The sequence below is a fragment of the Pogoniulus pusillus genome, chromosome 11, assembly GCF_015220805.1.
Source record: "Pogoniulus pusillus isolate bPogPus1 chromosome 11, bPogPus1.pri, whole genome shotgun sequence".
Taxonomy (NCBI): Eukaryota; Metazoa; Chordata; class Aves; order Piciformes; family Lybiidae; genus Pogoniulus; species Pogoniulus pusillus.
The window spans coordinates 21197888-21211219 of NC_087274.1; the positions used below are offsets into that span (position 1 = coordinate 21197888).

Below are 13332 nucleotides of genomic sequence, written 5' to 3' on the forward strand. Positions count from 1 at the left end.
AATGGGGGTGAAGGAATTAAGCTAGCATTATTTCCTCTCAGCTTACAATGTAAGTCAGTTTATTTTTCTAAGCATTTCCACCTCATCCACAGAAACAGTTTAAAATTTTGATAGATAGAATTTTGTACTTGCTCTTAAAGAATGAAAGCTTTAATTACTGCTAATCATTTCTTGGCTGGCTGGCTTCTCTGGAAGCTGCTGGGTTAGAAAATCTTTACCTTTGTGACCAAGCCCTACAATTACCATTATTTGTCTCCTTTCTTGATGCAAGTTTAGTACCTTTGACTTGGATAAGACTGTAGGAAGAAATCCAGGTGCTTTCAAGTAGTGGGTGGTGTACTGTGAAGAAAGAAGTTTTTCTAGTTGGTTTTGGATAATGATGCCATTCTGACAAACCATACTCCCTTGGGCTGGTTTGCAGTGCTCTCCACAGCAGTCAGGTTTTTTTTTCAGATTCCTTTAGAAATAACAACTCAGTCTTAGAGGTGATAGTAAGCAAGAAAAATACATGTCCCTGTCACTTGCTAGTGTGTTTTGTGCAAACGTTTAAAGAATTAAAATGTGGAAACAATTCAGGGATGTTACTTGCAAATATGTTAGCTTAATGGAGCTGGGTTCAATTCCACCGCTGTAAGAGACAAGAATAAAAATAGACACCTTTAATCGAACTACTTTAGGAGCTACAGCTATTAAAGTGTGTAGCAGTGCATGAGTCATTTATTAGCTATCCCTTGAGAAGCCAGATTTATTGTGTATACGTAGAGGATTAGGCACAGAGATTCCTTCATTTCAGTAGAATAGTTGTGTAATTCACAATGACTGTCCAAAATCTTTTTTGCCTATGCCAACAAAAATGAGTATTTAAACCAGAGGAATGCAGAGTATGCCCTAACATCTGCTGCTTATGCCCTTGCTCCTTACCTGATCTTTTGTAGAGTTAATTCTCTGTCTTTCTACCAGTTAGAAAAGGAAATCTCTTATGATAAACTGTTCAAGGCAAGATTGGACGTGGCACTTGGTGCCATGGTCTAGCCTTGAGCTCTGTGGTAAAGGGTTGGACTTGATGATCTATGAGGTCTCTTCCAACCTTGATGATACTGTGATAAAACTAAGTAGTGGCTAGGTAGTGGCTTCCACAAAGCATTCTTCTGTTGCTTCTGTTGATTTGTTGCAGCACACTTTTCCAAGACAGCTTTGGAGGAATCTGGATGTTACAGATGCATCAGTGTGCCTATGCAAAATTTGTGATTACCTTTATAATTGTCTTCTGTTCCAACAGGAAGGTCCACAGATGAAAATGGATCTCCATCAGTTACCAGTCAGCCTGTGCATCAGAAGGAGAATACACCCTCTTTACTTGTAACAAGCAATTCTGATCAATTTCTGACAACTCCTGATGGAGAAGAAAAAGATATAAGCCAAGACAGTTCAGAATTAAAACACAGGTCTTCAAAAAAGGACTTGTTGGAGATAGACAGGTTTACTATTTGTGGAAACAGAATTGACTAAGATTGTGGTTTTGTGTTTTTGTTTTTTTTTTAATCAATGTGCTGAGGATACTGAGCTGTTGGGACAGCAGATGCTACCAGAATGGACAGTTGCCAAAAAAAGGCACATAAATATTTATTTAAAAACTTAAATTATTAATGGCAAAAAAAATTAATATCTTTCTACAAGTAACTTGGCGTGGTATCTGGTCAGGTCAAGGAAGTGATCTTTGACTTGCCTCTTGGAAAAAGTGATGGATCTCACATGAGTCTCTAGCCTGGTGGCAGAGCTGCAGTATCTACTTGTCTGGAAAACAGTCTGGAAAGAAGGCATAATCCTGTTCTGCGCAATGGAATTACACTTCCAGAACATACTACTTCTCATGAGGGTTCCTCCAGTGTAAGGATACTCCTGGAAACGTGTGACAGTTTGACCAGAAGCTTGCCTTTACAGTTACTTTTTGTTAAACATCTGCAAGCAGAATTCAAATCTTGTGCTTATATCAACAAACGCATAAAGCATTGATACATAAAACAGTAAGTCAAGATAGTTATTCTTGTCAACAGAAATCTTCAAGATGTACCTTGAAAATCTTGTAATCAGAATAAAACTTTGCCTTTAAGTGAAAGACCTACTGCATACTATTTTATCTAAATACTAAACAGCAAGGAAGGATCACAGTTATGAAGGCTCTGCTTAACTGGGCAAATACAAAGCATATTCATTTCTTGTGTTGTGTGTCCTGCAAGGCAGATTACTTATAAATTATTTTTAAAAGCTGAGGATTTTTTTTATTCCTGTAGGAAAAAGATTATAATAAAAGGTCACTTCTATATGTTGAGGAAAGGCAATGTTAATTGCAGCTAAGCCAGAAGTGTGTTGGTGCTCTACGTATGGCTTTAACACAGGAGCAAAGAATGGAACTGCCTTTTGAGTCTAACTGACAGGAATGGTAGCTGTGTGTTACCTTGCCTGATGTGCTTATAAAAGCTCATGCTGACAATGAAGTCACAATTACCTGTTTTAACTGGTTGGTTTTAGTCCAGCTTACACAGATGGACTTGATATGTAACAAATATTTAAGCATTACAATGCATCTTCATGTCTCATGTGAGATGCTGTTGTGGGAGAGTTGACAGAAGATAGTTTGGAATGCTTAGACAAGTGTGGAATAAATTTGAGCTCAAAGCTTAGGCTGGAGACTAGTATTGGGAGAAACCCTTTAGTTAAAGATGAATCCTTCCTGTATTGTTGTTAAACAGCATTAACTTCATTTGCCTTTCAGATATTTAAGTAAGACTTGTTTCAGTTTCCAAGAGGAGGCATCGTGAAAGTATTTCAGTGCTGAACAAATGGAGACAAAATTTGCTCTTCGCTAATTTAATAATTTGTCAGAGTGGGAAAGCCAAAATTTATTTGCTCTATGAATGTGTGAAAGTGCAATGTAAATGCTAATCCCTGAAACTTCCAAGGCTACAGTAATAGAGAAGATGGAGACAATTGGACAGAGTCATCAGCTATCTGAGCAGGCCTAGTAATGAGATTAGTGCAGTCTACTTCAAGAGTAGCTGGAGTGATGGCCAAAACATGTGATTACTGTTCAGGTAAGAGAGTAAAAAGAGAACTTGTACTGGAGAAAATTCAGAAATTCTGTAATATTTGATGCATTTTATACTAATTGGAGATGTTCACAAATAGAAAATTAGATTATCTGTCCATTTGGTGTATCTTTTTTTTTAATTATTTAGCAGTTGCTAAAGAAAGCTTGGAATTGGTTTCATTTTTTCTGTTGAATGACATTCTGTATCAATTTTATAAGTGCATCTTGTGTGAAACTCAATAAAATTCAATTTTGTAATATTTGTTTAAAAAAGGAAAAATTACAGTGTCAGCATTTCTTTCTTAGCATTCAGAGTTGATGAACCTGCAGTGTATTTACTGGATTAAGTTCCACGTCTCATAAAGCAGGATTCTGGTAAGTGAGGCACAAACGTGCCTAAGAACTGGGTTGTTGCTGATTTTTACTTGTGATTTGTTTCTGTAGCAGTTGGTTATTAACACTTGTAGGAAGAAGGTATTGATGCCAACCTACTACTAATTTGTTTTTTAAAAGCAAAACCCATGTAAATGAAAATATACCAAGTCTTAAGGGAGTTGTAATCTATGTGGTTTCTGAGTTGGACTAATTACACCTGCACAGCAAAGCCAGCTGTAACTGCAGTGTAAGGTCGGGCAAGTTCTGAGTGAAAAGGCACTGGCTGACTGCACTTAGCTCTGTGTTTTGGCCCAGGTCCTGTTTTTGAAGCACAGATCGGCTGCTGCTTTGTGGTAACACTTGCATTGTGGTAACAAGATCTAAAACTGTGTAGCTGGAATTTGGGATACCGCTGTTTACATCTCTGTTGTGTAGGCAGGACTTTGACCTGAATCACAGTAATTCAAAGGTGTACCTGAGGCATTCCAAATGCAACACTGCCCCTTAAACTCACTTTAAGACTGGTAGGTGCCCAGCTGGGCAGGAAATGTCATTGTTTTCTCTTGCTTCAGGCACCCTAAGTGTTCCCATGTTTTTGTTTGTGATTCTCTGAATATCTAGCAGTGCCTCTAGTGAAAGGTGGAAGCTTCTTCTCTGATCCTGAATGGTCCCCTCAGAAACTCTAGAGATGGCTCAGGGGAACAAACACAACACTTCTCATCTGCACATGCAGTTCTCAGCTTCTTTAGATCACCTTGAATAGTTCCTGTCCTAACACTGAAGTAAGAGCATTGAAGGTTAAAGCAATGAAGAAACTGAATTCTTCATAATCCCTCCAAAAATAAAACCTAGACAGTTTTGATGCAAGCAGTGATATTTCTATATTGTGACTAAAGTCACAGTTGCCAAATTAATTCCGAAAGCACGCACTGAGTCCAGTATTATTTGCTATGGGACCATTAACAAACAACTGTGTTTTCCATAGGATTATTTAATTAATCTTTGGAAGCCCTTCAGATGTTTGTCAGCCAAGCAGAATTCCCCCTTAGGCAAAGTAATTCTACAAACACAAATATGCTGTTAATATATTTCTTAATCTGGAGTGAGTTTGAAACTTTACAGCTTTGTCTTGACTTGGTGGTGGTGCAAAATCTATTCTAAGTGTTCATTTAGAAATCTCTGAATCAGCATAGTTGTGGAGGTCACTGTTAAAGCCTAGTAGTGGCTACTACACCAATTCAGCTGCTGGACTACAATTCTGAAACTATTTGGTGGTGACAAGCAAGGATGAATGCAACTTCATTATAGCACAAATGTAATCAAACTGTGAAACTCCTGAAACATGGCAACATTATGTCTTACAAAAGACTTTCAGAGATGAGGTTCTGCTCTTGCTTGGAGGCGGTTGTGTCTTAAAGCTGAGCTGCAGAAAAGTGAGCATCGTGTCAGGAGAGAGGGAGTGAAGGCAATTCTTTGTGAGCACAAAGATGTGGGTTGCAGCAGCACTACCTTAGCTTCTAGTGTTTAGGGTTTTTTTTAGGGTGACTTCAGCTCTAAACTTTGCTAAACAAATCCTGTGTTAAATAGGCAGACACATTGCATGTGTTGCGCTAATTATTGCATCTACTACATTCACGGGTTTATATTGCAAATTTTCTTGTTAATCTTAGATCTGGTGGTGTGACAGCAATGTTGCAAGGTTAAGTATATTCTTAATAGAGCAAGTTTTGGTGCTGAGGGACAGCTTGGATTTCATGTTGGTGTTGCTTCTTCTCTTCCATGCTGAGTTTGTTGGACAAAAGCAGTACTAAGTCTCTATATATGTTGCCTACTTTGAATATGAGACAGTGTGTTACTGTGATGCCCACTCCTGACATACTTGTATCTGCTGTTTCTGTTGAAAATAAGTATAAAGAAAGGTCAGGAATCACTTGTTTGATGCTGACAGTTTAAAATAGGTAATTCAGAGAAGTGAAATTGTGCAGGCTTGGGAAGTGATGCCTCAGATTTACGGAGAAGTGTGGCCGTGAAACTTAAAATCCTGTGTTAGACAACATGTTCTTGGACTCCAATCACCAAATGAGAGCAGGAAGGTGTTTCAGTTGATGCTAGCAAGTAAAATTCAAGTGACAGGACTGACTGTCAGTCTAAAATTTTCCTGCAGATGTGATTTGAGCTTGACATTCCTGTTAAAGACAGAGACATAGCCATCAGCCAACATCTTTCTATATCCAGGGCAGCAGAAACTGTGCTAAATTAGGCTCTTCTGGAAACAATTCTTGAAGTATCAGATGCATGTGTCTGTCTAACCTCAGAGCTATGGGACCTTCTTTTCAGGTCAGATAACACTTTGTACCCTGTAGACTCCTCCAAGGCATAGCTGTAATGAAAAGGAATCTTGTATTAAGGCTTGGCACTGGTTACTGATTTGAAATAGTATCCTTCATACTGTATCAGAGAACGCACCTCTTAGGCTGGTGTCAGAATTTGACTTGTCTTTAGTCACTTTAAATTACTTTGACATACAAGAGGGAATTCTGCTCCATCTGAGGCAATGGTTTCTGGTGCTTGTTCAGCCATTTGGTGGCCAGCTGCTATTTTGCTTCCGTGTGGGCAGGAGTAAATTCTGTAGCTAGTTGTGCTAGACTCTCACTTCTTAAAAGCAAGAAGCAAAGGCCCAGTGCATACTGAAATAATTCGTGCAGTAGATGTTCTGCTAACAGCACCAAAGTAATTTTGTGGAATTGATTTACTAGCTCTGTGTATCTGATGTTTAAAATGGCAAATTGTGTGAAGGAAGCTTCTGCTCTTGATCAGAAAGAGCTGATCTGTTCTTTTGTTTGTTACAGATTTGGCAAGTCTAATTTCTACAAAATCAGAGTTCCAGTAGACACAGTTCTCAGCAATGTGGATTTTTGTGCTTGAGGGCAGTAGGTGTGCAAGCTCTTGATACGCTAACTAAACTGCAAACCTGAAGAAATGAAAATGCAAGCTCCTTAGTTTCACAAAACCACTGTGAGGAGTGCAAGCGCTCACAGCAGAAAGCACAGTAAGAGACCAGTACTCAGCATAATCCTGTTGCAGGTCTTGTTGTTTGCCTGTAAATTGTTACAGTTTACACACCTGGGGGGATGACCTACATCTTAAATCTGTTCTTCTTGCTGTCATTTTGGATATGTCAGATTTTCATTGAGTATTCCAGGCCGCAATCCACAGTATTTTATTTTGGAAAGGGATTGGTTGGTTGTTTTATTTTTGTATTTTTTATAATTATGTGGTTTTGTCTTTTATTTTTATAATAGAAAATGACCTTTACTTACTTTAAAGACAATAGCTGGCTTTGGGTTTACCATAGTGCTCCAAGTAGCTGCCTTCAGCCTGTGGTGAAGGAGAAGTGGGTATCAAATTGTCAGGGTTGTGCCTTCACCGCTGGATAATGCAAGTACAAGCACACTTGGTAACCTTCAAACACAATTCTTCAAGGGCTATAAACCAGAGCTTCCTAGCTGAGAAGCTGTGGCCTAAAAGCCACATGAAAACTGCCCTTTTTTTTTTTTTTTTAGTGTATGGTAGAGCATATGAAATTTTTTCCCAGTGTCTTGAGGAGAGATTGTTCAGGATAATGTTGTTCACAGAAAAAATAATCTAGAGTTTTCTCCTGCCTGCTGTGGGGTAGTGCTCAGCAGGCAGGGGCTTCTGAAGTGTGTGCCATTTTTATGGATGCCAGTGGTCTACAATGTATATATAGACTATTTTATTTATTTATTAAAAAAAGGAGGAGGCTAAGAAATAACTTCAGTGGTACAGGGGGAAAAAGAAATATTTGAAGAAGCCTATGCGTGTGCAGAACTTGAAGGTAGCCGTAGGAGTAATGTGCACTTGGGTGAATGTTTCCAGAGATGCATTTGTGTGTGCTTACATGCTAGAGACAGTCAGGTCAAGTCTTTTTGCATTGCCTGTCCACATTGCTAGCTGTGCCATTTGGTCACTTTGACCGTCACAGGATATTAGGGGTTGGGAGGGACCCAAGGAGATCATCAAGTCCAACCTCCTTGCCAGAGCAAGACAATACTATCTAACACAGATCACAGAGGAACACATCCAGACAGGCCTTGAAAGACTCCAGAGAAGGAGACTCCACCTGTCACCCCTTTAAATGAGCTGAGAGTCTCTGAAGAAAACGTGGCTGACTGGGTAGTTACTGTGTGCTTCTGTTTCCCTGACTGGATGCCAGCTCTTCTAAGCATGCAGCTGCCTCTGCACAGGTACTTGCTCAGGAACTGGGGATGGGCTTTGAGCAGCATTTTCTCTGATGCCAGGCAAGAAGCCCTGGTGGTACAAGATCTAAATATGTAGATGTGAACAAACCCTTAAACATGGATAGCAGAGGGCCTGCCTTTGGACCCTTGCTAAGAGCAGATCTCTCCTCTTTGTTACACTGCTCAGGAATTTGGCCAGGTATGATTTCCCCCTGCTGACAGGTACCAAGGTGAGGCTATTGCCTGCTACAAACCCTGGTGTGCTTTATTGAATGTAGATTGCACCTGGAGAGAGCAGATAAGGAAGGCCTTTGTTAAACCCTTCTATGTAACTGTAAACAGTGCATCTTTGTAGCACGGTAGGGAAGCTCCCTGCTTGACCTCCTGTAACCAGTAAATGGTCCATTTCCTTCCAGTGAGAATTTAGGGACATTCTTGCATCTCAAAGCCAACATCTGAGTGCCCAGGGAAGGTGTGAGAAATAGTGCTGTGGTTGTGGTGATGATTATATCATTTGGCTAGCAGAGGAAGAATGCAGGAAGCCTTTTTTCCACTTGCCCCGCGTAAAATGGTGTGTTTGTGTGGACATGTAGTAGCCTGATGTATACTCTAGGAGATGGGGTGAGAACATCGAGTTGCAGCCATTACCTAATGGAACACAAAGGAGGCACCTAGATGAGTTTTCCAAGTATGGCAACTCCAGCCCTTGCAATACTGGACCTTTTTAATCCACTTGCACTGTTAGGCCATACATATACACATCAGGCACAGCTTCCAAAGAATTGGGGAAGAAAATGGAGTACATGAGGCTAGAGCAGCTGGAGTATTTGGGGGGGTTGTCTTCTGAGCTGTTCCGGTTTCTGCCTGCTTCGTTCCAGTACTCACTTGCTGCACCTTCTTGTTTCACTTGTCTTACTTTTTTTTACCTTGTTAATCAGTCTGTTTCATGATGTCAGAAGCTGAATTAAAACACCTGTGCTAACTCAGGTCCTGTTCAATGCAGTGTTCAATTCATGCTTAATATCTTCCTCAGTCTTTACAGAGATTTCACAACCTTCTTGAAATTTTTTCACTTCAGATGTTGATATTACATGTAGAAAGCTTCCTACTGTCTAAATCACCTTTACTGAAATTTAATGCCCCTTCCCAACTTTTTGTCCATCTTGGGTACAGAGAATAAATTTTACCTCTCTCTTTTTCTCTTACATCCTTAGCAGCTGAGACTTGTTTCATGTTTCCCTTCAGGCTAAACCACCCCAGTGAGTTCAGTTTCTCAGTGTGGACAGCTTGTCCCATGCTTGTCTTGGGCACAGAGCTCCAGCTGATGCTTTCCTATCCAGCTGAGCTGAGGCAGGATTACATCAGCCAGCTGTCAGTTGCCATATCTTGGTATAGGATTTACCTCGTACAAACAGGATGCTGCTTCTGATCCAGAAGAGTGAATGCACCACAGGACCTACCTCCTTTCTATAGAACTGCAGGACTGTTCCCAAGCCTGCACTTGGTGCTTTAATGTAAAGCCGAAATAGAAAATCCTGTAGTGCAGCAGCTTCAGTTTAATTTGTCGATGCACAGCCCTTCCTTTACCTTTTTCTGGCATCAGCACAATCCTACTGATTAAAAGCAGTGAATGGCAATAGAGCATGAAGGGACCTCTGCAGAATCTCACTTCTGTGTGATGATGAACTAGTGATAAGTACTCCCCAAGCAGGATTTCCCAACAAGCTTTGTCAGCTGCTCCAGGCAATTTTAATCTGCAGTATGTTTCTTTAGTTTGAGAGTATCATGTGAGAGAGTATCAAAAGCTTCATGAAAATCAACATGTGTTGATTATCTGCTTCTTCTCACCTTATGGTGTATTGTGCTGTTGAAGAGAAGTGCACTGGCTTGAAGTGATCTGACAAATTTATGCTGGCTTTCATTCCTCATATTACTCTTCAGGCACTAAAAAGAACAAATTCCAAATCTGATTACTTGCCCAGAAAGATTTTGGAAGACTGCAGTTGATCTGTCATTCCATTTTAAGCTGTTCTAGAGGTTGCTCTTTTGAAGAAAAACAAACTGCTAACAACTCTGTTAGCCACTTTCTGACTTTGTTTTCTGTTTTGTTGCCCAAGATAAGCTGAATAAAAAATCTCAGGTAGCTCAGCACTGATGTGGCAGGATCTGTGTGAGTCCCTGTGAAACTGCTAGTGGTGTATTCTATAGGTAGAACTGGGGGGGTTGTGCTGCTGTGTTTGTCTTTGTGTGGTGTTTCCCACAGAGAAGATCGATACAAATTTAGTAAGAAGCCCTCAAAATACGTTGCAGAAAACCTTACCAGTGTGCCTCCAAGTACCTAGAGCAGTAAATGGTAACTTGGCACCAGAATAGGCATTTGTTCAAGTACTGTAAAGGGGAATAGGGAAGAAATAGATAAACCTTTCAAATGTCTTGCAATGTCCTAATGTCCAGTGATGAAAAACAACAAAGCAAAGTCCTGTGGGAAGTCATCTAGGCAAGGCAGTATCCCACTGTGACCCTCAAGCACAAGGAAAGAAGGGCTGGGACTCTGCCCCTGTTCCTGTCCTTTGCCAACTCAAGCAGAGGGAAGAGTATGCAGCACAAGCAGTATTCAGGCTTCTAAAACATTCCATGGAAGGATACCCTCATATTCCTTCATGTCCACCCCTTGGATTTACAATAACAACCTGATTTTTTTTGTGTTCCTTTAACTGTAGTCCAGGTCAAGCTGTTATCGCTTGGCAGTGGGCTCCTAATACTCATTTTCCCCTCGAATCTGACTTGAAGACTGCCCGTGCTGGAAAGCTGGCAGGCAAAGAGGCTTTACTCATCAAGAGAATTTCAGTCTGCCTCTGCAGCTCCTGCAGCATCATCCTATTGACTAAGAGTGACAAAGCTATCTTGGAAACATCATCTGTGCACTTGTCTCCAGGAAGCATCTAGCTCTACCTGATCCCTGAGCAGAAGGATTAGGATTCACAAGTCTAGAGCAACATCACTACTTCCTCACTGGTTCTAGCCTTTCTTGCAAGTATCTTAGCTGAGCAGCCAGGGTCACTTGGTGTGTGACTCTGCTGGTTTTGTGCCTTTCCAGTGCCTTTGAGGCTAGAGTATTGGCAGAGACCTTATTTCCTGGGCAGGAGCACTTCTGCCTCATCCAGCTGAAAGTCCATCAGTCCCTGCTGCTCTTTGCTTGCAGTGATGACTGCAAAATGATTCTTCATTGAGGCATCTGCTACTTTTCACAGCAAGGAGCAGATCGTTACTGCAGGCAGGATATTGGAGCAAGAATTTAAACCATCTTTCATCTGCTGCCTACCTGTTAAGAGCGGAAGCAGAGGAAGCGTGCAATATGTTCATTTCCTTTCTCCTTGCCCCAGCACACAGAGTGAGCAATGAATCACTTTCTTAATAACAATGTTTTTAGTGGAAGACTCTTATGACCCCTCTTCTTGATATTCTTGATTGTCTTTTTTTTTCCCCAGATTACAGCATCTTAATATTTCTTCCTCTAGACTCCCCATGAATTGCCTGAACCTGTGAAATGTCCCCAGGAGCAGAGGGAGTGCTACTGTCAAGGCTTCACTGGGAACAAGAACAGAATAATGATTTCCTTTCCATGTTATCTTCCTGTTAGTGTAGGAGCATTTTATCTTATATCTTATAGTTGACAAAGCAAATCTTCAAGTCTGTGTCAGCATAAGCTTTGGACATTTCCTATGTAGCAGCAGGGCCAACTTCACATCTGGGCTAGACTTTGAAAGGATTTAGATGCTAATTAGCTTTGTTTAGGCACCTGGGTGCTTTTAGGAAAAGAGTGTCTACATATTCTGTTGCGGTTGTCACTTCTCTTTGTTAAGGTGTAATAGCCATAAACAGGGATTAATGACTTTGCTTTGAGACCCTGATGCCTTGATTACAGGCACTTCTTTCGATACCTAAAGCAGGCAATTAAGGTACAAAATCAGCTCGACTTACAAAGTCGTTATCATGACTTGAAATCCTAGGTGCAGTGCTGTGAAGGAGAGAAGAAAGGTGCAAGCTTTGCCTGATTTCCTTTCCACTTAGTTATCCTCACATTTACACTTCCAATGAGATGCCAAAGAGTCTGGTGTTATATTTTTGGATAAGAATTGAAATAAAAATACTTGAGGCAAGAAGTCCCTGAGCCTGTACTCTCAGTGGAATGCCAGCAGACCACAGAGAATCGGCGACATATTTCACCCTGACAGGTTTTCTGTCTGACAAAATTATTTTGTACAGTACTAACTTAGTGTAAAGATCATAGAATCATAGAATGGTCCAGGCTGGAAGGGACCTCCAGATGTAGTCCAGGCCCCCTGCAGTCAGCAAAGTGAGGCTTGACAGGGCCCCCCACTAGCCCGAGTCACCCAGGGCCCTGTCAAGCCTCACTTTGAATGTCTTCAGGGAAGGAGCCTCAACCACCTCCTTGGGCAAGCTCTTCCATTGCTCCACCACCCTCATACTAAAGAACCTGCTTCTAACATCCAGTTTCTCAAACTTGAGCCCATTGCCTCTCATCCTGTCACTGCAGGCCTTTGTAAACAGCTTCTCTCCATCCTTGCTGTAGGCCCCTTTCGGGTACTGGAAGGCTGCTATTAGATCCCCTCAGAGCCACCTCATTTCCAGACTTAACAACCCCAGCTTTCTCAGCCCGTCCTCATTGCAGAGGTGCTCCAACTCTCTGATCATTTTTAGGACCCTCCTCTGGACCCACTGCATCAGGTCCATGTCCTTCCTATAATGAGGGCTCCAGAACTGGACACAGTACTCCAAGATCCCACTCTTGTTTTGTTTTTCCATTAGATATTATAGACAACTGAAGTAAAATTCTTGTTTAAAAATCCAAACAAAACCTGAAACCAGACCCTCTCAAACCCCACTCCACCCTGTCTCTTTTAGGCAATGGCAGCACTTTCCAGGGCATCACAATTTACATGGATCTTCAAAATTATGGGGGGCAGCTCCCCAGTTCTGGCTGTTTTTTCCTAATTAAAATAAATTCAATTAGTAATTCCTAGGCTGTAAGTTGAAAGCGCTCGTCTAGTTTGCCCTTCAATGCAGTAACATTTAGAGATACTTTTAATGTGAAGTAATTAATTAGGAAATACACCCTGATCCCCCTGGGCATCTCCCATAGCAAACAATCAGCACTTCTTTAAAGCTTGTGTCTGCCTGAAAGTGATACACACATTAAAATGTATACTCCAAATTCTATAACAGCTTTCACTTAAGCCACAGTCCTTCCTGCTTTTCTAGATGTGCACTAAATCCCTGTGCAAACCTAATTGCATGCTTCCCCATTTCAGCCAAAAATCTCAAAACCAATAAATCCCAATTAAGCTGCACAGCAGCACGGTCTTCCATGGTGGAACATAAAAGACTACTTCTGCTTAAGAAATTCATGAAACAAAGTACAAGGGACTCCAGCTCACTGACCCAAAATCTGTCTCATAGCAAGGAACCAGGCCAGAAAAACGTACAGCTCTGGTCCATCCTAAAGAACAGTGCTTTCCCGAAGCAAAGCAAACTCTCTTTCTGCCATTGTGTTGGGCCTCATCAAAGGAATGTGCAAGGGTATTTCAA

The 13332-nt window shown here is 41.1% G+C and overlaps 1 protein-coding gene across 4 annotated transcripts in view; it reads left to right on the top strand.

Moving 5' to 3' along the window:
- The window catches only part of TAPT1 (transmembrane anterior posterior transformation 1), a 39835-nt gene extending 36467 nt beyond the window's left edge, over positions 1–3368 (top strand). For all 4 annotated transcript variants that reach the window (XM_064151386.1, XM_064151387.1, XM_064151388.1 and 1 more), the window contains one exon: positions 1280–3368. In XM_064151386.1, the coding sequence (XP_064007456.1) occupies positions 1280–1509 (230 nt within the window). In that variant the 3' untranslated portion in view covers positions 1510–3368. The remainder of the gene's footprint in view (positions 1–1279) is intronic.
- The last annotated feature ends 9964 nt before the right edge of the window (positions 3369–13332 follow it).